Raw genomic sequence first — 26,838 nt, forward strand, 5'->3', positions numbered from 1 at the left:
TGTGAGATTTTGTATAGTTGATGGAGAAACCGAGTTTGTAGAGGGTTTGTATGACATAATCTGTGTGGTGTGAACACTTTGTGAGGGAGTTGGTCTTGATTAGCCAATCGTCTAGGTACGGGAATACGTGTATATGCTGCCTTCTGATGTGTGCAGCTACTACTGCTAGGCATTTTGTAAATACTCTTGGTGCGGTTGTGATACCGAACGGCAACACTTTGAATTGGTAATGTATTCCCTTGAATACGAACCTTAGGTATTTCCTGTGCGAGGGATGTATCGGTATGTGGAAATACGCGTCCTTTAGATCTAAGGTTGTCATGTAGTCTTGTTGCTTTAGCAGTGGTAACCCGTCTTGTAGCGTGACCATGTGAAAGTGGTCTGATTTGATGTAGGTGTTTAGTGTTCTGAGATCTAGGATTGGTCTCAGTGTTTTGTCCTTTTTTGGTATTAGAAAGTACAGTGAGTAAACTCCCGTGTTTTTTTGTGCACATGGTACTAATTCTATTGCGTCCTTTTGCAGTAATGCTTGAACTTCTAGTTCTAGAAGGTCTAGATGTTGTTTTGACATATTCTGTGTTTTTGGTGGGACATCTGGAGGGAGTTGGAGAAATTCTATGCAATAACCATGTCGGATAATTGCTAAGACCCAAGTGTCTGTTGTTATCTCCTCCCAAGATTTGTAAAACTGACTTAGTCTTCCCCCCACTGGTGTTGTGTGAAGGGGTTGAGTGACTTGTGAGTCACTGTTTGGTTGGAGGGGTTTTTGGACTTTGAAATTTTCCCCGGTTTCTAGGGAATTGTCCTCCTCTATACTGGCCCCGAAAGCCTCCCCTTAGAGGAGCGTATTTGGTTATTGGAGATGTTTTGACCCTCCTCAACCACTTGTTTTGCCCGTTTCTGAAATTTCTGAAATTCCTTGGGTAGATGCTCGATGAGATGCTGCATCTCGTCCCAATGGGCTCTATCATATCGCGCTAGGAGCGCCTGAGAGTTGGCGATGCGCCACTGGTTTGCAGCTTGTACTGCGACCCTTTTCCCAGCTGCGTCGAACTTGCGTCGATCTTGCGGCTCTCCTTATCCGGAGGTGGTGCCTCGCCTGATGTGTGCGAGTTGGCTCTCTTGCGAGCTGCCCCTACCACGGCTGAATCTGGTGGCAGCTGTGAGGTGATAAAAGTAGGGTCCGTGGACGGTGCTTTATATTTTTTCTCCACCCTTGCAGTTATCGCTCTACTCTTGACAGGTTCTTTGAAGATCTGGTTTGCGTGCCTTAGCATTCCTGGAAGCATAGGCAGGCTTTTGTAGGTGCTATGGGTGGAAGAGAGGGTGTTGAAAAGGAAGTCATCCTCGACAGGTTCTGCGTGTAACGACACGTTATGGAACTCTGCTGCCCTAGCTACCACCTGTGCATACGCTGTGCTGTCCTCCGGTGGTGAGGGCTTGGTAGGGTACGACTCAGGACTATTGTCTGATACTGGGGCGTCGTATAGGTCCCAAGCGTCTTGGTCATCTTGGCTCATGGTGGTATGAGCCGGTGAATGTGACGGAGTCTGTGCCGGTGATACATGAGTTACAGGTGGAGGAGAGGGTGGCAGGGTTACCTTTTTAACCACTTTTGTTTGTGGTGTTTGTTCCTGTGTTTGGAACTCGAGTCTCCTTTTTCTCCTGATTGGGGGAAGGGTGCTGATTTTCCCTGTCCCACTTTGTATGAAGATCCGCTTTTGTGTGTGGTCCACGTCAGTGGTCTGCAACTGTTCCTCAAATCTGTGCTTGCGCATTTGAGAGGACAGTGATTGTTCCTCTGAATACGAGCTGGCAGTCGGTTCGGTTGCCGGTCGTTTTGGCACCGAAACTGTGTCTTTGCTTGTTTTCGGCTCCGAGGAGAATTTCCTCTTTTTCGGAATCGAGCCTTCTCGGCGTCGATCCTCCTCGGTGCCGTTGTCTCTGCGTCGAGCAGCTTCGGTTCCGCTGTCTCGGCGTCGAGCAGCTTCGGCAGCAGTGTCTCGGTCCCGAGATTGCTGCGTGCCTGTGTCTCGACCCGAGTCGGACGATCTCGGCACCGGTTCGGCCTTTTTCGGTGCCGATGGTCGGTCACCTACTTTATGGGTTGAGCCATGGCCTGTTGGCAGTGGCATCCCCTGGGCCTTGTTTGTTTTCTTGTGTGGTGCTTGCTTCGACGTCTTACTCACGGTTTCTTTGACGTCGAATTTGTCCGACTCCGATTCATGAATGGAGAAGGCTTCCTCTTCTTCTCCTTGTTCCTCGAACCCTCGTTGTCCTGTCGGCGTGGCCGCCATCTGTAATCTTCTGGCTCGCCGGTCACGGAGCGTTTTTCGGGACCGAAACGCACGACAGGCCTCACACGTCTTGTAGGAAGTTGGCTCTGTATGTGCTATTTCAAAGTAAGGAATAGCATGCACAGAGTCCAAGGGTTCCCCTTAGAGGTAAAATAGTGGTAAAAAGAGATAATACTAATGCTCTATTTTGTGGTAGTGTGGTCGAGCAGTAGGCTTATCCAAGGAGTAGTGTTAAGCATTTGTTGTACATAGACAATAAATGAGGTACACACACTCAGAGACAAATCCAGCCAATAGGTTTTGTTATAGAAAAATATATTTTCTTAGTTTATTTTAAGAACCACAGGTTCAAATTTTACATGTAATAGCTCTTTTGAAAGGTATTGCAGGTAAGTACTCTAGGAACTTTGAATCATTACTTTAGCATGTATACTTTTTGCATAAAACACAATAAGCTGTTTTAAAAGTGGACACAGTGCAATTTTCACAGTTCCTGGGGGAGGTAAGTTATTGTTAGTTTTCACAGGTAAGAAAGTCACTTACAGGTTTGAGTTTTTGGTCCAAGGTAGCCCACCGTTGGGGGTTCAGAGCAACCCCAAAGTTATCACATCAGCAGCTCAGGGCCGGTCAGGTGCAAAGGTCAAAGAGGTGCCCAAAACACATAGGCTTCAATGGAGAGAAGGGGGTGCCCCGGTTCCAGTCTGCCAGCAGGTAAGTACCCGCGTCTTCGGAGGGCAGACCAGGGGGGTTTTGTAGGGCACCGGGGGGGGGGCACGAAGTAGCACAGAAAGTACACCCTCAGCAGCGCGGGGGCGGCCGGGTGCAGTGTGCAAACACGCGTCGGGTTTTCAATGGAAGTCAATGAGAGATCAAGGGATCTCTTCAGCGTCGCAGGCAGGCAAGGGGGGGCTCCTCGGGGTAGCCACCACCTAGGCAAGGGAGAGGGCCTCCTGGGGGTCACTCCTGCACAGAAGTTCTGTTTCTTTGGGGGCTGGGGGCTGCGGGTGCAGGGTCTTTTCCAGCCGTCGGGAAATGGAGTTCAGACAGTCGCGGTCAGGGGGAGCCTGGGGATTCCCTCTGCAGGCGTCGCTGTGGGGGCTCAGGGGGGACAACTTTGGTTACTCACAGTCGTAGAGTCGCCGGAGGGTCCTCCCTGAGTTGGTTGTTCTCCACCAGTCGAGTCGGGGTCGCCAGGTAAAGTGTTGCAAGTCTAACGCCTCTTGCGGGGAGTTGCAGGGGTCTTTAAATCTGCTCCTTGTAACAAAGTTGCAGTTCTTTTGGAGCAGTGCCGCTGTCCTCAGGAGTTTGTCTTTTTCGAAGCAGGGCAGTCCTCGGAGGATTCAGAGGTCGCTGGTCCCTTGGAAAGCATCGCTGGAGCAGGGTTCTTTGGAAGGCAGGAGACAGGCCGGTAAGTCTGGGGCCAAGGCAGTTGGTGTCTTCTGGTCTTCCTCTGCAGGGGTCTTTCATCTCAGCAGTCCTTCTTGTAGTTACAGGAATCTAATTTCTAGGTTCAGGGAGAGCCCTTAAATACTAAATTTAAGGGCGTGTTTAGGTCCGGGGGGTTAGTAGCCAATGGCTACTAGCCCTGAGGGTGAGTACACCCTCTTTGTGCCTCCTCCCAAGGGGAGGGGGTCACATCCCTAATCCTATTGGGGGAATTCTCCATCTGCAAGATGGAGGATTTCTAAAAGTTAGAGTCACTTCAGCTCAGGACACCTTAGGGGCTGTCTTGACTGGCCAGTGACTCCTCCTTGTTGCTTTCTTTGTTTCCTCCAGCCTTGCCGCCAAAAGTGGGGGCCGTGGCCGGAGGGGGCGGGCAACTCCACTAAGCTGGAGTGTCCTGCGGTGCTGTGACAAAGGGGTGAGCCTTTGAGGCTCACCGCCAGGTGTTACAGCTCCTGCCTGGGGGAGGTGTTAGCATCTCCACCCAGTGCAGGCTTTGTTACTGGCCTCAGAGTGACAAAGGCACTCTCCCCATGGGGCCAGCAACATGTCTCTAGTGTGGCAGGCTGCTGGAACCAGTCAGCCTACACAGATAGTCGGTTAAGTTTTAGGGGGCACCTCTAAGGTGCCCTCTGTGGTGTATTTTACAATACAATGTACACTGGCATCAGTGTGCATTTATTGTGCTGAGAAGTTTGATACCAAACTTCCCAGTTTTCAGTGTAGCCATTATGGTGCTGTGGAGTTCGTGTAAAACAGACTCCCAGACCATATACTCTTATGGCTACCCTGCACTTACAATGTCTAAGGTTTTGCTTAGACACTGTAGGGGCACAGTGCTCATGCACTGGTTCCCTCACCTATGGTATAGTGCACCCTGCCTTAGGGCTGTAAGGCCTGCTAGAGGGGTGTCTTACCTATACTGCATAGGCAGTGAGAGGGTGGCATGGCACCCTGAGGGGAGTGCCATGTCGACTTACTCATTTTGTTCTCACTAGCACACACAAGCTGGTAAGCAGTGTATCTGTGCTGAGTGAGGGGTCTCTAGGGTGGCATAATACATGCTGCAGCCCTTAGAGACCTTCCCTGGCATCAGGGCCCTTGGTACCAGAGGTACCAGTTACAAGGGACTTATCTGGATGCCAGGGTGTGTCAATTGTGGAATCAAAAGTACAGGTTAGGGAAAGAACACTGGTGCTGGGGCCTGGTTAGCAGACCTCAGCACACTTTCAATTCAAAACATAGCATCAGCAAAGGCAAAAAGTCAGGGGGTAACCATGCCAAGGAGGCATTTCCTTACACGTCTCTTCCTTGTGCTCGGGCGACAGGCACAAGTTACAGACCAAATGTTGGTCTGTATATGGAAATTTATTGTGGCATTTAGGACAGAATCGGAACGGGGTCCGTTCCATCAGTGTCTATCTTACACGCGGTCGGGCCGACCAGGCCCCGACGGGGGATCGAAATTACCCCGAAGGGCTACCGGAGCTCTTCACGATTCGGTGTCGATTCTATTCTAACCCGATACCGAACGAAACAATACCGACGTAGTTTTCCGAAGTTATGACTATCTTTCCGTCCTGAAACCCGGAGCGAAAAGGAACACGTCCGAACCCGATGGCGGAAAAAAAACAATCTAACATGGAGTCGACGCCCATGCGCAATGGAACAAAGGAGGAGGAGTCCCTCGGTCTCGTGACTCGAAAAGACTTCTTCGAAGAAAAACAACTTGTAACACTCCGACCCAACACCAGACGGCGGACTATGCACAACATGTGTATCTGCAGCTACACATGCCACCGAACATGTATTTACAGCTAAACATGCCATGAACAGAGTTATGGATGTTGTCCAAAATGAATACTGCTCTGAAAGCTTCAATTATTCTGCTTCACCTGTTGGGGCCTTGAGGCACCTCAATGCAATGTATTTTACTGAATGTAGTTTTATAGCAAGTACTTTGACACTTGGGGATGTCAAGTGGGTAGGACTAGACAGCCCTGCAAATTGCTTGTATCTTCGTCAATGCTTGCTTATTAATAGAGGTGGGTGAGCCACTGAAAGCTTGAGCCAGGCTTGAGCCCTAAAGCCCAGCTCTGGCTCAGCTTGTGGTCCTTTTGGAACCTTTAGCCCATAACAAGCAAAGCTTTCATGTGTCTTCTGACTGCCTGCCTCCTGCTACCGTAGATGTGGCGTTGAGGCTAGAGCGGTCGACCAGGTTAGGGTCTCTGCATTGGCTCAACATCTTGTGTTTCTGAACAAATCACTTGGGGCCGGGTTATTCCATAGGACCTACAATATGGCAGAATGGATATCTGTAATGTTTGTGACGGAGTAAAACCCCCCCCTCTGTTAATCTATAAATCAGGCCCTAAATCTCTCACACTATAAACAATTAATGTGACCTTGGGTGATGTATCTAATGCTCATGTAAAATGATGCAACACTTTTAGGTCGAGTTTGTGCTTTATAAAGACTTCTGAAAAAAGCTCAAAGGTAAAATCAAACCCTTAACATAAGGAAAGACAGTTACCCATTGCCTGGCTGATATATACAAAGTGAAACCAGAAAACCTAGATAAATCCAAGATTCCCCGCTTAAATTGTGTGACCACAGGCAAATATTTTATTTCACCAAGATTCCCTTTCCTTCATTATTGCATATGATAACACTTACAAATATGTCAGTTGAGAATAACAATTGTACAAAAACCTATTGTGCTTTATTTAATAGACTCTACTGTTTCTCTATGAACATTTGGGTTCACATACAGTGTTTACATGACAACTGTCTTGCCTCTTAGGGTCTTAATGGTTCATGTTTAAAAACTCACCTTTAATAACTACTTCTCGATGAAGTGCTATAAAGTGATTTAAGTCAAAGCTTCACATGTTAAGGAAATACACTTTTTTTTTTTACTTTGAAGCAACTTTATCAGATGTTAAGTGATGTTTGTAGTGTGATTTCTACAAACATTTTCAGGGCCTGGCTCGTGCCTGGGATCCAAGATCCAAGATCCAAGATCCAAACCAGACAAGACCCTTGGCTCAGCTCTGGATAGGTTCTCCCTGTAAATCTGTTGGCTCACCTACTACTGCTCATTACTTTGCATCTTATGGGCAAGGGCTATAAAAATACCAAGAATGCATGAACAGCAATATTTCTATGTAGCTGCAGGGCAATACCTTTTGCACATCAGTGTATAAAGGATATGTATTGTTTACTAAAATATACAATTGCACGATGCTTGCATTGGAAAACTACAGTGACAATTTCAGGCAAGGAAAACTCTGCATTACATCTATTCAGAGTTCGCAAACTGAGTATCATAAAAATGCAGGGGTGTGGAATTTAATAGTATATCTACTTGTCCATGGGGCAGGTTGCTTCAAAATCTACTTTCCCTGTAAAACAAAAAATCCACGTATCCCTTCTTTCTACATAAAGGGGCTGCAGATGGCATTAAGCAATAGTTCCAGGACGAGAATGCGCTTTGGGGTCAGTGCAAACCTACCAACTAGCATGTTTTTGTGGGTTTCCATCAGCTCTTCTCTAATCTTTTCTCATCCTGAGAAAGGTTAGAAATTAACTGCTGACAAGGGCAGAAAAAAACATCTTCCATGATTGGAAAAAGTGGTTGGAGGGAAAGTGAACTTGGAAACACTCAAACATTTGCATGAGCAAATCTACACATGCACAATTGCTCATACTAAAATGCAGTTTACAAGTATTTTCTGAGAATGATTTCCTAACCTTTTTGTTAATTACTGTGAATTTATGAAAGCTGTACATCCACACTAATACAAAGGCATGTATCATGGGTGCACTTTTGTGACATGATTTTAGAATTGGGCCCCCTAATAAGGTCTTGAGTTAACTAAGACATTTTGTTTTTATTAAAATTTCATATCTATTTATAGATTGACTTCACTAGGAGTGACAGCATTCTGCTATTTCACAAGGAGCATATTAGCACGCAAAGCAGTTTTGTTCAGTGCCACAGACTAATGTGGCTATGTGTGCTCAATGAGACCAAACAAATATTACTGCTTTTTGCCAGTATTTGCTATAATGGTGAGAACCTAGCAGCTCCCACAACAATAAGATTTTACACGAACCACATCTGAACAACACGCACATTGACAAAACCAAAAGTCTGACTTCCAATGCCAGACCTACTGTTTTTGACAATGATTGTTTATGTTCATGTTTCCCATAATCTTGTTGAAACTAGTTGCACTAATTTACCATTGTGAATATTTTTTGGGCATACTAGCATGCATCAGCACATTTTAGTAGCTGATGCATCAAAGAAATGGCACCTACAATTTCACAAAATATGTTTTCCTAGTTGCATTTTTTTGTGAACATTTAAGACTCAATCTTGTTATCAAGCTTCTGCAAATATTTGCATCTAATCGGAGAGCACTCTGGGAGCATTATATGTAGCCTCATATTTTAAAAGTTTTCAAAAGTTTGTACACATTTTTCTTCTGGAACCACTGTCAGTAGTATAGTCTAAGGCTTACAATATTTCCAGAGAGCGCTCATCCGAACAATAAAGGCTTTGCATTCATGAGCCACAAATACAAGTTCGAACAGCATTAACATACGGACATAAATGTTACCTCAACTGCACACAATTCCCTTCCCGCTCCATAATGTGGTACCCTAAACTGATAGTCAAAGATTTTGTGCTGCAGGGCGTTGGGTCTACTTGACCCAAGGACAAACAAACATGAATACTTGAAGTCCTTGACCCCAATGTCCTGGGAGTTGTGCTATAGGAATTCCACTCCCCTGAAAGATGGGATACTATTAACATCTTTGCGCAGAGCTTAAAGACAGCAGAAGTATTACATAAAACATGTTATTCCACATCTTAAGCAATGGGCTCCCAATCTATCCTCAACTCTACACTGCCTCCACACCCACAAAGATACCCAAAACTGCTGGTGAAGAATATGGCCTCTCCTCGAGGGACTTGCATCCCCCAGGTGTATGTAAGACTCGCTTATCTCCCCATGCAATGCAGCAGACCTTTGCCAAGTTGGTGTTGCCCATCCAGGTTTGGCGCAGACATGGTGTCATGCTGTCAAAACTTTCCCTGGAAGTTAAAACATCTAGCAGTGAGGCCTCAAGAAATCTTGCTCCCTGTGACTCACTCCCCTCCCCACTACCAGCGAAGGTCAGGTAGCCACAAACATGGATTCAGTGGGATTCTCAGGAATGTCATAACAGCATCCAGATACAGAGAAAGCAACAAAAAAAAAGAACAAAAAAAAAAAGTTGGGCACAGCATTTCATAGCCGAACGCAAAAATCGAAGACCATGTCAGATGCTCACTTTGACTAATCTTGATTTGGTGAAATACCTATACACACAAAAGCTATGAGTTGGCGGCATGTCTTACATCACAAAACCATAAATAATAATAAGCAACAAAGGGGCAAGCAACGCTGTAGGAGGTGAGAGGAAGCATGGGCAAGCGAAAGCCGGTAAACAACGATTGGGAAGAAAAAAGTAAGAATGATGGGCAAGAAACAACTTTGGTGGAGGGGACCGGGGGGGGATATAGAGGGGGGGCAGGGGGAGGCCAACAATGAAGTGATATGGGCGAGGGTAAGAAAAAAAAGTACCTCAATCCCAGCGCAAGCAGCAGAAGGACACTAATAAAAAAAAAACAAGCAATCACTCATTGGTCAATGCTCCACAGATAGGAAAACAAATGACGAGAAAGTTAAACCGCCACACAGTGACCAATCAGGAACCAGCAAATCAGACTGATGTTGAAGCCAACCAATGGTAAGTAATGTGTGGGTTCTAAGCCTTTTTTAGACGTAACAAAAAGCATCCAGGATTTTATAGAATCCAGAACTCACAACATAGGGGGGAGACGGTGTGAAGCAGACAATTATTTCAATGTAGTTCTGCGCAAAAGCTGCGGAGGTAGTCATGTGTTGAGAGTTCCTGCCTGGCAGTTGTGAATAAGTGCTATATAATTGATCTTTGGATAGAGATGTTAATTTGAAAGTACACACATAAATACAATTCAAATACCATTTGAATTACTCACCTGCACAGGGCACAACGACATTTACAAACAATTAGATTGTAAAAAGACACAATGTGTTTGATATGGCCTAATGATAAAACTGACATTTTGTTTGCTTTCTGAGCAAGGTTTACTATTGTTGTTTTTTTATTTTGAAAAGACATCAGGCATTGTATAAATGTACAATACGTGTGCACTAAGGAAACATTGGAGGCCCAGAAATTCATTGATCGTTACTAGTTGTCCACCAAGGTAAGGACTGTATATGCAAAGAATCTGAGCCACCATTTTCCACTTAGACCTAGAATCACCCCACCAAACCAGTTTTCTGTGGATTTAGCACTAGTGTCACTGCAGGGATTTAGCAACAATCACAATTTAGAATATTTTTAGGAAATGAATGATATCTTTCTACCTGATCCTAGCATCCTTCCTGAAGTGTACCTTCTCTCACTTCAAGACATTTGGGTCTCTTCAGCTTATGAAGGTGTTCTCCAACACTTAGATTTTGCCAATCGAGGGAATCAAAGCCACCTGTGTTCACCTCAGTCACTGTTCCCAAAATAAATACCACTATATTCTCTTTCATGTATCCTCAGCCACTAAAGTATGCAGCTACCCCCTGCATCTTTTATCTCAGTAATCAAAACAACCTCTTTCAGCATAAAGCCTCATGAAGTATCCAGGCTACTTTTCATGCTTTCTGCCCCTTCTGAAAATTTAGCACTTCACTGTCCTCTTGCCTTCTTTTGCCCTGCATAGACAGGTAGTCTAACTTTAAACGGTCAACTACAACTCCATTAACTATAGGCATTTGTAACCTCTTGTTATCTGTTAATATCACAGACCAACTATTAACCAAACAATGCCAGTGATCAGAAATGCCAGCCTCAAACCACAACAATGAACTATCACCCAGCAATACCAATCAGGGCAGGGTGACACTGGAGGGGATGAAAACAGCCACATGAGCGGTCATTAGATGAAACGTCATCAGAGTAACACTAATGTGGGCAAATTATGTCAGGACCAGAAATGCCATAAAAACAGCACACTACAATCCCTGCAATGTATGTGGACAAACCATTATGTTAACAAAACACAGACCTTGGGGTGCCAATATCAATTGAACAAGACAAAAGATCAGCATGGAACAAAGTCCTCTCAGCAGTACTAATGGCGGCATGCTGCCAAGCCATAGCAGGGGCTTCATATTGGAAGAACAAGACTTCAGAAACTCTGAAAGGTGAAAGACAAGAAACATATCAACCAAGCAACTAAAAAAGCGCTCTGGCAGCATGGGAAAGAACACCATTTCAGCAGTGGTAACAGTGAAATAGTCTGACAATAAATCACATATCAGGAAAGATATGTGACACAACATAAATAGAAATATTAAGCACACACCACCAAAATATACAGATTGGAATAGCTCACCTGCTTGGTACTTTATTAGGCTGACGTCAACCATGTCTGTAACCTGTGCCAAATGCATCCAAAGCTACCAGAGTGCATGAATACACTGCCAAAAAAACAGGAGCATAGGAATTGGTTTTGTTTAAGGGCGGCACAGATTCTCTTGTATGGATCAGACAGTTATATTCCTTTTTATGCTCAAATGCAAAAGGACTGGGAGTAAAAGTAGAATCTTCCTTAGTGAATGCACCTCTTAAACAATTAACTGGAACTGCAATAGGGCTAATCTTGCTGCTTTATCGATTCAATTTACTATTTAATCTCACTTTATTTCAGTACCCAATTGCAGAGCGCAGGATTACATAAAAAGTTACTTTTCCAAGATATCCTGAACTGAGTGATGCAAAATTATATTAGGGCCTTTAAAGAACTGCAAATCCCCACATAATGCAAATATAAAAAGACAATCCATAGAATAATTTTACCTAACTTCCTTTGCCACTTATCAGTGTCCAGTAACAATGCCACCTCTTGACACTGTACTCAATTATGTACTATCAATGACAACCCACTTCTAGGAGATCTGTGATGTGGTGATGTGTCTGAAAGACATCGCAACTCAACGACGGTCAGAATCCAGATATCCATGCCACATCATGTTTTGCTTCATAACCACTGCTTAGGACACCTAGGCATGGTGGCAGCTGGACGTCTCTTGCAGAAATTGTCCACGCCTAGACAAAATACCCACTTGCCCACGGGCACATTTTTCACAGGGTCAGCTTTCGTTGAGCTGAACGAGCGATCGCGGTGTCAGAAGCATGCAAGCCTCTGCAGACCTCTCGGCATCCTACAGCTGTGCTGGAAGCTAGTGGAACTCCTGCCATTTTTACTGGCGCTTTGCTTTGTAAGGACGGGAACGTTTACGGCGATCCGGTTTACGTTGTTTATGAAGTCGACCGATACTGACTCCCTGACGCCTTCGCACAGAGATGTTCTGTTCCACAAGACTTGCCAACATTCCTGGAAGAGAGGAGACAGATGAGTTGAATGGAAAGCAAAGAAAGTGAACTAAGGAAATAGGAAAGGAAATGGGGCATGCAGAATAAAAAGAACAGGAAGTAAACTGACAAACGAGGAAAAAATAAGAAGCACGAATGGGGGATACTACTACAAAAAATAAAGAGAATGAGTTAAAAAGAAAACATGGAATGTTTAGAAAAGGAGCCGATGGGGAGAACAATACATGGTCAAAGGAATAAGGAGACATACAAGCACCACTTTATGCATAGATGAAAATCGTGCCCCTAAAATACCTACTGCAGTCCAAGACTACCAAAACCACCAAAAAAAGCAAACTTTAAAATGTTCCTTACACATAATGTTTGATGATATTCAGCCACCACCACGTCACCTGCAAGCATGTAGGTGGTTATCGGTAGGAAACTAGGTTTTGGTTGCAGTAGCCACCCCACTTGCTGTCTTTTTTATGCAACTTTGACTAAGGAGGACTGGGTTCATGCTAGCTAGGTCCCCAGTGCCAGCGTTCCTTCCCCAAAACAAGATAGTTGGACACTTGATCCCAGAGCACCCAGGACCTTAGCAACTCTGTAAGTCTCTAGTAAATGGTGCCTCTGGTACCTAGGGCAGGGGTACTAAAGAGGGTCCCCCAAGAGCAGTAGCACAGCTTGTGCACTCTAAGGGGCCCAGCACCAAACTCATACAGTCTGCCATTGCAGACTGCGTGACAAGGTACTCCAAAAAGGGAAAACACGACATGGAACACACTTGTGTGTCATGTCCCCAAACAGTGCCTGTAATATTTGTAAGTCACCCCTACAGCAGACCTTACAACCCTAAGGAAGGTCACATTATATTACAGGTGAAGACATATCTGCATGACCAAATATGCCCCTATTATGTCTTTGTCGAATCTTGGACATAGTAAGTGAACAAGGAAGCCATTTTAAGTACATGTGCTGGACACTGGTCAGTAAGAGTTCCCCAGCTACATGATGGCTTCATTGAAAATAGGGATGTTTAGTATCAAACATCTCGTCTTAATAAACCCTCACCGATTCGACTGATGGATTTAGTAATACATGCACCCAAAGGGTGCATGTATTAGTGATGCCCCCTCAAAAATATACCATCTACCTGTGTACTGGCTGACTAGTTTCAACTAGCCTGACAACAATAGATAGGTTTCTGACCACCAAGGATGAAAGCCTCTGCTTTCAGGCAGTAAGGAACAAGGCCTGCTCTGGTAGGGGTGTTAACACACCCCTCCCAACAGGATGACCTCCAAATCTGTGTTCCACAGCAGGGGGCTTCAAGAAGACCACCACCCTTGGTATGCAGATCTGGCTTTCCCCAGAAGTGAGGTGTCCACCCTCTGACCCGGGACCCATTGGCACCTGGAAAGGCAGGACAATTATTAGTCTGAGAGGTGTGTCCATGCCTCAGGTCAGTCCCACCACTAAGGTTAGTTGCCAGATGTGGACACAACATTTAGAAATGTGCCATATTGGTGAAAGCAGAATTAGGAACTCTGGGACCGAGTTATGCCCACGTCCCATCAGAAGTGTTCATCTAGGGGGAATAATGGCCCCAGGGGCAAATAGCCCAGTAGTTACTACCCTTCACTCCCCTTAACGATTCTAAACTGAGTATTTAGGGAATCCCCTGTTGCCAGCGCTTCAGATTAGCTGGACTACAGAAGGAAAAAGGACCAGAAGGGCTGCGATAAGCAAGAACTGAGAAGCAGCAACTGACTTGGCCCCAACCCAGCAAACCTGCCTTCTGACCTTGACAACTGCGCCAAAGACTCATCCTGCAGCTGTTCTGCTTTTAAAGCTTGAAAGGACTGCCAGCACTTTGTGAAGTAACCAGGACCTCACATGGAGTTTGCAGAGCTGCTTTCCCTGTATCTTGCAGGCACCAAAGACTCACAAGGATTCCGGACCACCACACCAGAAGCACCACTGCACCAGTGCCCCCTAGCCCAAGTTGAAGCCAGCTGTGCCCACACTGTCCCTCAGCCCTCCAGAGCCAAAGCCCACTTTGGGATTGCCAACAGTGGACTTCCAGATGTTGCCTGCTGCCTCTTTCTGTAGGCCCAATTCAACTGCAAATAACCCCTGCACCACAACCCAACGCCAAAAAACACCACTGCACCTGAGCCCCACAGCCCGAGGAGAAGCACGCCAAAGGTCTCTACATGCCCGAGGATCTCAAGGGTCAAGCCCCTCCCCTGTGGATTCCCCCGGACTAGCTGGCCAGTCCCTGCTCGCAGCCTCTTTCCAACTGGACTGATATCCACTGAAATGAATGGGTCACCAGAAATCTTAAAAAACCTCTGAAGCCAGACATCCCAGAGCCCCTTAACAGTCCTGTAAGTCTTTGCTAAGTGTCCCTATGCAGTGTCTGTTTCTTTCCCATAGGATAACATTAGGGCACCCGGGGCTAAACAGACCTCTGCACCAGGACGTCTCAGCCCCTTCTGTTGGTGCTGCTTTGGACCTTGCCCCCTATTTAACTCCAGAAGAACAGTCCTGTAGGTCATTGCTAAATGCCTGTATGCAGTGTCTGTTTCTTTCCCGTAGGATAACGTTAGGGCACCCAATGCTGAAAAGGATCTCTGTACCCAGAAGCCCCAGTACCTCCCGAAGTGATCAGCTGGTGCTATCATGGACCTTGCCCCATACTTACCTTAACTACAGAAGCTGGGCCCTGTAAGTCCCTCGTAACTACCCCTATGCAGTATACGTTTTTTCCCTCATAGGCTAACATTACTGCTCCTGAAACTGCACTGTCAACTTTTGAAAATTGCAAAGATTTATAACTTGAAAAGTACTCACTTGGTTCCGATGATCTTGGTATCAAACATATATGCTATGCTATGTTTATAAACTGGTGATGGATTTCATTATTGATTATGTGTCACGATTACTGCCTTTGTGTGTACAATACATGCTTAGTACTACCCTCTGATATGCCCAACTGCTTGCCCACACTACCACAAGTGAGAGTACTTGGGGTGTAATTTGTGCCGCTGCAATTCAAGGGTTTGTTTGGATTCTTTACGCAGCGAACCTCGTTTTGGTCCACTTTATAAAAGAGCCAGCTTCCTACACCATCCTTAAGGTTTTATTTTCATTACAAACTCCAAATACTGTGTACTGCACTCTTTAAATCCATACACATCTGGTCTCACCTTCCTGAGCTAGCATAGAGATGAATGCACAGATGAATTCATCATAGTTGTGTGTTCTTCTTTGATCGTCAATCTGTAACAGAGAATAAACATGAAAGGAACATAAGATGCTTTTCCAACAACAAAGCACTGGTCAACATGAGTGGTCCAACTACATAACTGCTTCTCCAAACCTAGGCATGTTTAGTATCAAATATACTGGAACCATGCAACTATACCGATTCAAGTGTTAGTTGTGTGATACCTTGTATTGTGGGGGTTCCTTTGAGGATTCCCTAGTTCCTAGATCTAGTTCCTAGATCCCCTATGCGCCGCGGCTATTACACAATGCTTGTTGACTCTTCCTCCAGGAAATCTTCAGGCATCAAGAAGCCCCAGCCTCTAGCACTCTGCAACATGAAGATCAGCCCTTGTCCTGCAACTCCTGTGACATGGGACTTCTGTTTTGTTGTGCTGGTGAGGCCTCCTTGTGACTCTGTGTCCAGCGCTTGTGGGTCTCTCGTGGGGGCTTAATTGACTTCTGCTGGCCTTCCTGTGTGCTGAGGGTCAGCCCTGATTCCCCCTCCTGGGTAGTCTCTCAAGGACCTTGCTGGTCCTTAAAATTTTGCAAATACTTCTTTAGCTCCTGCTTGCATTTGGAGGTGCTTGATGGTGACCGGACTGGTCACCGATCCTCCTGCAATCCGGCGACCATCGAGGGACAGCTCGTAGGCGACTCCTGTGATCTTCTGCAGGGTCATGGAGTTGCAGCTGGACTACTACTTCCACTGACTTGCAGGAACTTCACCTTTAGGAGGGTTGGCATTGACACCTGCACCACCTAGGCACCTCCAAGGATACCGGACTCTGTCCCCTTCCTTCGCAGGTCCTCCACATCTGGAATCCGTCCCTGGGTTTCACCGTCATGACAGCAGCTGGGTAATCTAAGGCATCCAATGACTTCAGAGAGAGTCCCTTCTCCCATAAGCATGAGGGTCCCTGGTGTAGATTCCTGGGGCAGGAGCACTGTTCATCCTTTTTCTCTGTCTGCTGGCTTCCTCGGAGTCCACTGGGAAGGGTCCTGAATCCTAAGAAATTCAATCACTACTCTCTGTGTTAGCCTATGGGACAAATGGGTGGGTAACTACCTTGCACCTGGTTGCTGGGGACACTTACTATACTTACCTCTGGTGTTTCTATCTGCCCTCGGCCCCTAGTTAACTACCACACTTACCTTAGTACAGTGGACTATTTCACATTCCACTATTTTAGTATATGGTTTGGCTCTCCCATAGCTCCATGTCTATTTTTATGCGATTTCTGATGGTTATTTTGTGTATATATTGTGAGTATATATCTCCAAAGGGAGATATACCAAAGCTAGTTTACAAGTAGTGCTGTAATAATGTATCCTGTATTTTTGCAACACTTGTGCGGTTCTTTCTTGTGAGTGAGCTACTGTCTGACTACAGTGGTATTGCAATTGCTTTACATTCCTCCTGGATAAGCGTCAGCTGCTCGTCTCAGCTACCCCTAGAGAGCTTTTGCTATCTGGACACCTATTCACTATCACAAAGGGTTGCTTGGTCTCAAGTCAAAAAAAGCGTTATTCGCTGCACTTCAACAGCATAAAGGCACATAACAAATAAAACAATGAATAATAAATACATAAAAATATGTAAAAACAGCTAAACAGCAGAAAAATGCTCTTAACCTTATAAACAACCATCAGTAAAAAATAAAACATCAATGGCGGAAATCAACTGGGTAAACTTCTTAAAAACACCACCTGCCAAATAAAATTAGGACTCAGTATAGGGTGCCACACAATAGGGGTACACCATATACTGAGCCAGCCTCATAAAATGTGCGTCAGTAGGTACACATGCTTTGCATAGACTGAACTGGCGGCTAACCTGTGGGTGTTGCAGTTGTTTGAAAAAATTTACATAGCACTGCCAGACCTACAATGGCTTGTTGGCGTGCTAAAAGATCCACACAATGTTTTGTAAAGGTGTGTGATGTGGACCATGTAGCTGCCTTACGTATGTCAGCTTTTGGAATATTTCTTAGGAAAGCCAAGGATGCTCCTTTCTTACTAATAAAGTGAGCTCTAGGAGGTGTAGGTAAGTTATTCTGGCTTTAGCATAACATGTTTGAATGCACTTAGCTATCCATCTGGCTATGTCTGACTTGCATATACGGTTTCCTGAATAGGGAGGTAAAAAAAAAAAAAAAAGAAGTTGCTTAGTTTTTCTGAATGTTTTATTTCTATCAACGTAGAACTTAAGAATCCTTTTAAAATCTAATGCATTGACTGACTGAGGTGAAAATGGGAGACAAATTTAGGGAGAAATGTAGGGTTTGTGCGGAGAACCAACCTGTGTCTGTGTAGCTGGAAGAAAGGTTCTTACAAGGTTAAAGCCTGGAGCTCACTATCAGGTGTAAGTGAGGCGATAGCGACTAAAATTGCCACTTTGAGAAAAGAATAGAAGGGGGCATATATGTAATGGTTCAAATGGAGGGCACATAAGGCATGTAAAAACAACATTAAGATTCCATGAAGGCTTTTTGGTATTTTGAATAACGAGTTATGGTACCTATTATGAAGATAGGCAGCTTTGCAGCAAGAAGTAATCTTATAGATGTGAATGCTAACCCAGCTTTTTGTAAATGAAGCAATGTTTTGAACATTCACTTTGAAAGGATCAATGCATTTTGACAGTAGCAGACAAATATTTTCCTTTTTGCTGCATAGCAAGCTCTAGGGGTCGACCTATTGGCTCCTTTAAGATTGGTCATATATTCTAGTGGCATATTAAAACATCCAAACTATATGACATCAGGAGCCAAATAACTAAGTTGAGAACTTTGGGATCTGGGTGGCTTATTTTTCTATGGTTTTATGTGAAAAGGACAGGCCTGTTGGCAGGCTTCTCATGGGGTAATAGAGAGGTCTAGTAGTATTGTGAACCAGGGATGACGATGGTAGATGGGAGCCACTAAAATCAATGTGAGAGATGTTTGCCTGAGCTTCCGAACCAGAAATGGAAGGAGAGGGAGAGGAGGAAAAGCATAGGCAAATATCCCTTACCAACCCATCCATAGTGTGATGCACTTAGATAGTGGGTGTGGGAACCTGGAGGCGAACTTTTGGCATTTTGCATTTTCTGTGGTTACAAAAAGCTCTATCTGAGGTATCCCCCATCTGTAGAAGTACCAGAGGAGGACCAGTGGGTGGAGTTACCATTTGTGGATTTGTTGATGCATCCTGCTGAGGAGGTCTGAAAAGTCTTTGTCCATACCTGGGAAATATTTTGCGAACAGGTGACTGTTGTGATGTTGTGCTCAACTCCAAATGGTCTGTGATAGACTGAATAATTGTGGAGAATGGTTCTGACCCTGAGACTGGGACCACTGTCGGGCTAAACACTCCTGTAACAGGTGCATATGTCACCGGGTATGGGGTACTATGGCAATGCAGGAGGCCATCATCCTTAGTAGGCGCATGCAAGTTATTAATTTGCTTGAAATTGAGGTAATAGTGTCTGAAAATTCTGGAATCTTGCAGAAATTGGGATAGGCTAATCCTACTTGGTTGTTTAGAATAGCCCTCAGATATGGGATGAAGGTGAGACTTGGGAATGTTAATGGTGAATCCAAAACAGTGTAGCAGATCTAATGTGATTTGAGTGTGTTGTTGAAACTGTAAGTCTTGGCTTTGATAATCCAAATGTCCAGATATTGAAACACATGGACTTTTTGTCTAGGTAGATGGGCTGCTACTAAAGCTAGACAAATGGTGAATATTCAAGGTAGAGCCGTCACCCCGAAAGGAAGGACTTTGAACTGATAATGTTTACCACTCACCACAAACCTGCGATATCTGCAATGAGCTGGATGTATTGGTATATGAAAGTAGGCGTCTTTTTTATGTCTAGTGTAACCATAAAGTTGTCCTGTTGAAGTGGAATCACATCTTGCAAGGTGACCATGTGGAAATATTTTGATAAGATGTACCCTTTTAGTGGTCCGACATCTAGGATTGGTCGTAAAGACCCATCTTTTTTGGGGACTAGGAAGTATACAGAATATACTCCTGAGCCCGGATGTTGAAATGGATCAGATTGTATAGCTTCTTTGAGAAGAACTTGAACTTCTTGGTTAAGTAATATTTGATGTGCCACTTATAGCCTGTCAGTGCGAGATGGAATGTTGGGAGGTGTGGTAGTGAACTCCAGACAATAGCCATGTTGGGTAATGTCTCACAGCCACTGGTCTGATGTAACTAGTTGCCATGTGGGTAGAAAATCCTGTATTCGGCCCACAAGTGTTATGTCGTTGGGGGGCAAGAGAGGGAAGTAATTGTTTAGTGGAGGGTGTTGCTCCACTTGGGGTGGCAACCTTCCCTCTCCCTTTACTGTTGTTGCCGCTTTAGGAGCCATGATAGCAGCCCCTCAGGGATGTGCTTTGGCCTTGCTGCCTTTGGCAGAAAGTTAAGGCAACTGAGGAGGTGCTTAGTGAACTCTTATGATAACCGGGACGACGAAAGCTGCTACAAGGAGCAGGGTTCTGAAGAGCACCAATTGCTTTTCTCGTCACAGTTTAAAAAAAATAAAAATGAAATGAAATAAATTAAATAAATTCTAGTGTGGCGTCTACCTGAGGCCCAAGGAGATGCTCATTATAAAAGGGCATATTTAGTATGTCCTGTCACATATCTGGTTTAAAACCAGAGATTCTAAGCCAAGCACGGTGTCTAAGTAAGAGGCTGATGTTAATCCCTTTAGCGGAGGTATCAGCAGCATCTAGTGCACATCGCACAGAGGAGTGAGAGTGAGAGTGAGAAAGTGAAGCTTTTTGACATGGTCATCCCCCACTATATGCCTGGCATGCAATGCAATTTTGACAAAAAGTGCCCTGGGTTCCTGCTAACCAGGTCCCCAGTGACAGACCTCTTTCCGTAAAACTGCAGTTGTTACCCAATTGGCAATACCTTATGTAAGTCCCTGGCAAATGGTACCCTAAGTACCTTGAGCATGAGTACCAAAGAGGGTCCCAAAGGGATGCAGCATGCATTGTGCCACCCCCTGGAGCCCTCACCTAGCTCATGCAGACTGCCACTGCAGGCTGCATGTCTTGGAACAGCAGAAAGTAAAAATACTACATGGCACACAGCCTGTGTGCCATGCTTACTAACGCTGCATGAAATATATGTAAGTCACCCCTACAGATGGCCTTCCAGCCCTAAGGCAGGGTGCTTTATATTACATTTGTGGACATATGTGCAAGAGCAGATATGCCCTGCAAGGTCTTTGTCGATTCTTAGACATGGCAAGTAATCAGGGAAGCCATTTTAAGTACATGTCCTCGACACTGGTCAATAGGAGTTCTCCATCTACATGATGGCTTCACTAAAACGAAAGATGTTTGTTATCAAACATCTTGCATTAATAAACCCACCCTTATTCCAGAGATGGATTTATTAATACATGCACCCAGAGGTCACTACAAATGTGCTGACTTACTGGTTCTAACCAGCCTGCCACCACAAACAAGTTTCTGACCCTCCCACCCCCCTTCCCAAAGATGAGAGCTCATGCTCTCTGTTAGTCCGGAACAAAGCCTGCTCTGGCAGAGGGTTCTACATACCCCTTCCAACAGGATGACCTGTAAATTAGCATTCCAAGGCAGGAAGCATAAAAGAGCCCACTGCCTTTGGTATAAAAATCCGGCTTCCCTCAGAGATGAGGGGATGCCCACCCCGCCAGACCAGGGCTCGTTTGGCACCCAGAGAGGCAGGAAAAATAGTAGTCAGAGAGGCGTGTCCACCCTCTGCCTAGTTCCACCCCAAAGGTGGGCTACCTGATATGGATGGGAAACTAAAAAGTCTGCCATCTTGGTGATGGCAGCATTAGGAACTCTGGGACAGGGTTATGCCCAGTTCCCACAGGAAGTGGTGATATAGGGGTGGGTGTAGTCACCCAGGGGTAAATAGCCAGTTGGCTACTACCCTACACTCGCCTAATCTCCCAAAATCCGGTATTTAGGGTAGCCCCTGGCAACAGGAAATCAGATCCTGCTGACCTGAAAGAAGACGACAGACAATTGGAGTACAGTGGAGCGGGGTAGACAAGTGTAGATCAGAGTGGGTTGTTTATGGTAGACTTGAGTGGGGCAGATTTCAGTGGCGTGTGGTAGACTAGAGTTGATCCAAATGTGGTAGATTAGGGTTGAGTGGAATAGATAGGAGTAGGATAAATTGGGTGGGCTGCAGTAGCGTAGTTTGGAATGGACTGGATAGATTGGCATGGGCAAGGGTAGGGTGGGGTACAGTGCAGTGGCGTCGAGTGGAGGGAGTTAGAGGGAGGTACAATGGAGTGCTGTGGGGTAGGTAAGAGTGCGGTGGACTGGATTGTGGCAGATTGGAGTGGAGTGTATTGGAGTGGCGTAGACTGTGGTTGATTGGGTGGATTGGAGTGGTTTAGACTGAATAGACTGGAGTGGAGTCTGTTAGACTGGGGTGGAGTGGGGTAGACTGATGGGAGTGAGGTTGACTGGGGTGAGGTTAACTGGGGTCGACTGGAGGGGAATGGGGTAGATTGGAGTAAATTGTGGTAAATCGGAGTGGTGTAGACCGGAGTGGAATAGAATGGAGTAAAACGTGAGTGAGGTAGATTGGAGTGGGGCAGAGTGGGGTGAACTGGAGTGGGGTGTGTGGGGTGGCATAAGTGGTGTGGAGGGGGTAGAGTGGTGTTTTGTGGAGTGGCTTAACATGGCATGTCAGCGTAGAGTGTCTTACAGTGGAGGATCATTCAGTGGAGTGGCATGTCGTAGAGTGGAGTGGACTGGAGGGGCACAGAGCAAAGTGTTGTAGAGTGGAGTGGTGTAAGGTAGAGCGGCTTAGTGTGGAGTATGTAAGGTGTGGTAAAGCAGTGCCATTACAGACAACACATTTTCAATTGAAATGACCATTACAATTGCACAAACAGTTTTACTGTGTGGAAATGTCATCACCTAGTGTATTGATGTGTTTTGATTGTTTGCTTTCACCACACTCCACAATTACAAACACATTTGCTTCACTTGTACTTTCCTATTCTGACATATCAGAGCAGTTCATTTTTGTTGTGTGCTGGAAAAAACATCCTACAGCCTCTTCTCTTAATCCTAGCTGGATTGTCACAAATTCCCTCACTTTGAAGTCAGAGAAAGAAAACACAAAGTTCCCTCAAAGACGGAGTTTGACATTTGACCTGGGATTGAATGCACAGCAGGTGGGACAAAATAAGAACACTATCTAAAGGCTTGTTTACAGAGAGTACTCAGTAGGTCACATTAAACAGGCAATGGTCAACTGGAGGGTTGAACTCAAGCTGGACAGCCTATAACAAATAAAACCAGCAAATAGAAAGCAAGTCACCATGAGTTACAAACCAAAAAGGCAAAAATAAGCAATGGGTGAAATGTATTCCCATAGAAGTTTTCAGAATGCCCAAAAGAAGTTGCTAAACCACACAGCTAGGCTTCGACCTAAAAACATAAGTCAACCTAACAAAAACCCACCTTAAACTTCTTCCTCTTCTCCACCTCCTCTTTTAGACACGCCTCGTAGTTCGCAATTTCAGCTTCCACACATTTTAACAATGCCAACAGCTCCTGTAGGACAAAACATTTTGGGTTGTTTATTATGTATTAACAGTATTTTTCTGCTTTCCCTCCCTTCTTCACAGACCTTTTTAATCTGTCTTTCACTTGTTGCACAATATCAAAACATATTCTTCTTGGGGGAGACTTTGCTGTTGTCACTTACTCCATCCACTTTCCTCTTCCATCTGTGAACTACATTCTTTTGCACTCTATTTAAATAGTTTTCATTTTCACAAAAAAAGTTACTTCGGCAACAGGATTAATATAAAGTGCTGTCAATGCATTCAAAGTTATGGAGAGCAGTAAAACTGGTGTGCATGTTCATTTATACAGCATTATTATTCTACCAATAACGATAGGTCAATTCCCACGTATCCTCCAACCTATCTAGCAGTCAAGGAAAAAAGAATAAGATCCTTTGGAAAGGTACTTGCGTGGTTTCACCCTTTACCTACTCTGATCTACTATGCCTTTCCCTACAGTTTGTCAACCTATTAAAAATTATAACTATAATGAGCTACAAAGATCAGGGTCCACAATACAAATCAAATTGCAAAACACATTCAATTACAACCTGGATACACAGAGCATCTGTGGGGGCTTTCATAATTCTTCTTGTATGGCTTCAAGGATTCTAACATAAAAGCCCATGATTAAGCAATGAATATTTTGCGACCGCCAGCACATACCTCCCTAAGAAGGTGTATGCTTTTAATTTTAAGCCATGTGATGGATGAAGTGTGCCTTTTCAGAAAAGTGTTGGTGGGGCCAAATATTTTCTAATTCATTGTAATGTTACATCCTGCTAGAAGTAATGCAAGGACTAAGAATTTCCCAGCTGCTTTATCCATCTTGAAATGTGAAAAGAGAACCAGCATACATACTGGTTTCAAATGTATTACGTATCTGATAACCAGTAATACAAGCCTGTAGTGCACTGATTCATGTCATCCCGATAGCGAGTCAGTGAAACACAAGACTACAAAATATTGGTTAGATCAGCTTCAGCTGTACGGCAACGGGTACAGCTAGAATGAATCCAAAGGTATACTTTACCAGCACATTTAGGTGTCAAGTAGGTGCTATTTAGTATATTACATTAAATATACTTAAATGTTGGGAAGCGGAAGCTGTGAGCTCTCGTGGGAGTCGGAGGCGGAGGATGCGGAGGGGGAAGGCCGCGGTTCGAACACAGCAGCTCAGAGGCTTCCCTGCGCTCTTGCCCAGAGCTCTCGTGGTAGGCAGAGGAAGCGGAGGACGTGAAGGACGCAGAGGTTGCAGTTCGGAGCGCGGCGGCTCAGAGGCTTCCCTGCGCTCCTTGTCCCTGAGCAGACCTGGTACCTAGCCGGTGGGCAGAGGCCACGGAGGACGCACTTTGGAGCACAGCAGCTTGAAGGCTTCCCTCGCTCCTTGCCCTTGAGGGCAACATGGGGCCTAGGCTTACGGAGCTGGCATCGGTGTGGGTGCTGCAGAAAAGAGCTGCAGAAAAGAAGCTGCAGAAAAGAAGCTGTGTGGCGGCTGCAATAGTGGCGCCAGGGCCGGGAGCTGATTAATGGTGGAAACTGGCCCTGGTGAAATCCGTACCAGTGTATCAGTGTACCAGTATCCCCAAAACAGCGATGGTAAACACTGGCAATTTGTAACAGACCAGGACCGTGACTGCTACTGCTACTTCAACTGCGACAGACTGCAAGTGGCCACCGACCTAACCTGTCCTGTTTTGCGACAGGCAGGAAGGGTATAGCTAGAGTGCAGCAGCAGCTCTGGGAGCAGCGTCCTTCTGTCCTCTGCCCTGCATTGGTTCAATCGCCCTGTGAGATTTTCAGGCATTGTTGTTGGAGCTGGATCTAGATTTGATGAGCTGAGTGCTCCATCGGCATATGCAGTGTTTCTGCGCGCTCTGTGTCTCCTGTGCCCCAGGTGGGAGAAAGAAGAATCCACATGCAGAATCTTGGTAGTACCTGGAGACTGGCCTCTCTCTCTTCTCTTTGGTGAGCCGATTGGTGGCGTAAAGTGCACTTGAGATGAAGTCAGCCGGAGGAAGTGTAGCTGTGGTCTTTCTCAGTGGGATACTCGTGTTGGCCAGCGAGTGAGCACCCTCTTTCTGGATGTGCGCTTGCAAATACCCTACCTGCTGGTTTTAAATAGATTCTCCTTTCTCTAGGTTGCAACCTGTTGGTCTCCTGGAGCCGTACAACTTAAAACCTCAACATTTCCAAGAGTGGGTGAACTGCTGGAGGTGAAAAACAAGTGCTGCACCCTTTGTGGGAGGAGGGGTTCAGAGAGTATAAAGGGGTGAGAGATGGGTAGACTGAAGGGGGGCCTCCCCAAGATAATCTTAAAATCAATAAAACTCTAGGCGGCTTCCTACAAAAGGCTGTCGGAGCCTTAGATAAAGAAATTGAGATGGCGGAGCGTAGTCTATCTATCCTGGCATCACTGACTCCTATCTCTATCTCCATCCCCTCCACAACTACCCCTACAGCTTCCACTGTTTCTGCGGCCCCAGTACACGCAAGTAAATCTGGCTTTTCCACCAGTCAACCATTTAGACGACGCCCAGGAGATTTCCTCTGTGGCTTTGGATGGGGTTATTGCGATAGAACTCGCATTGCCATCACCGGGACCCTTGGCTGGTGCACCAGTCCAAGAGCCAAAAGGAAAAAGAAAGCTTGGTGACATCAACCTAAGAAATTAACGTGCACACACTATGGGCATTATTAGCTCTGGACCTGAAACCGGCAATGTCATCCAAAAAACCACAGGAGAGAACTACTGGTCCACCGACGCTGGAGTACATAATTGAGCTCACCAAAAGGTTGCGTCCTATTGAACTCTGTCTAAAAGCTTCAGAAGAGAAATTTGGGGGGGGGGGGGGGGGGGGGGGGGGGAGTTTACTCAGACCCGTGTGTCTGACACTATTCCTCGAGCTAATTCACAACCCCACTGTCAGTCTTCAATTTTGGAACAATCTTCTGGCATTGGTGGTAAGGCTCCCTCACATTCTATTGAGGGCCCAATGTCCAAGGGGTGTTGTACTCATTCTTGTCAATTTGAGGTGGGCCGTAATCCAGCGAAAGGCTGTTCCAATTATGTAGTTACTACTAATAGGGGAGTTTGTGGTGTTGCTCCGACAACCAATTTAGTGTCTTTAGATGCCTTTAGTGTTTAATGTTGATAAGTATCAATTAGCAAGTCCTTTAGTGATGGACCCGGAGTCTAGTAGAGCTAGACCCGTCAATTACGGGGCTCATTTAGAAGTTTTAAATCTACCCCTGGAAACTTGCCTGTATGTGCTTGTAATCACAAATGTTCCTAGGCTCCGAGCAAATAGTGTAGAGACTTTATATAGAGTTAAAAAATAAGGTCATCCATTGGTTACATGTTAATGCTAAATTTGCATTCTTTATGGCACCTTCAATATTAATGATGAGGAGGGTTGGATGGGTGGGCCCGCTGAATAATTTTGGAGTGGGAGATTGCATTGTTATAAACTTTGACTCACATGCCTTGGTCCATCAGATTTTCTTAAACTCCTGCAGAGCTAGCCCCTTAGCAGGAGTGGTTTCCTTGTGTAGACTCTCAACCTTCTATCCTCCCAGTACCCAAACTCGCTCCTAGCAGTTTGATACTTGGCTCCAGAGGTCCCCGTTGTTCCCATGTGCACCATGTGTTACAGTCTGAATGCAGGCAACCTCCATCTTCCCTTTCAGATGCAGATTGACAAACTCAAAGTTATACAGGAAATCTCTGGGACAAGGGGGCCAAGATTAACCCCTGGG

At 45.3% G+C, this 26,838-nt stretch overlaps 1 protein-coding gene across 1 annotated transcript in view; it reads right to left on the minus strand.

The window, feature by feature from the left end:
* Window positions 1–9,920: 9,920 nt before the first annotated feature.
* The window catches only part of BAP1 (BRCA1 associated deubiquitinase 1), a 174,739-nt gene continuing 157,821 nt past the window's right edge, over window positions 9,921–26,838 (minus strand). Inside the window, exons 15-17 of the mRNA XM_069206738.1 lie at window positions 22,973–23,065; window positions 15,428–15,500; window positions 9,921–12,234 (exon numbers count right to left, since the gene is read on the minus strand). Coding sequence (XP_069062839.1) covers window positions 12,101–12,234; window positions 15,428–15,500; window positions 22,973–23,065 — 300 coding nt within the window. The 3' untranslated portion in view covers window positions 9,921–12,100. The remainder of the gene's footprint in view (window positions 12,235–15,427; window positions 15,501–22,972; window positions 23,066–26,838) is intronic.

Source organism: Pleurodeles waltl, chromosome 9 (assembly GCF_031143425.1).
Source record: "Pleurodeles waltl isolate 20211129_DDA chromosome 9, aPleWal1.hap1.20221129, whole genome shotgun sequence".
Classification (NCBI taxonomy): domain Eukaryota; kingdom Metazoa; phylum Chordata; class Amphibia; order Caudata; family Salamandridae; genus Pleurodeles; species Pleurodeles waltl.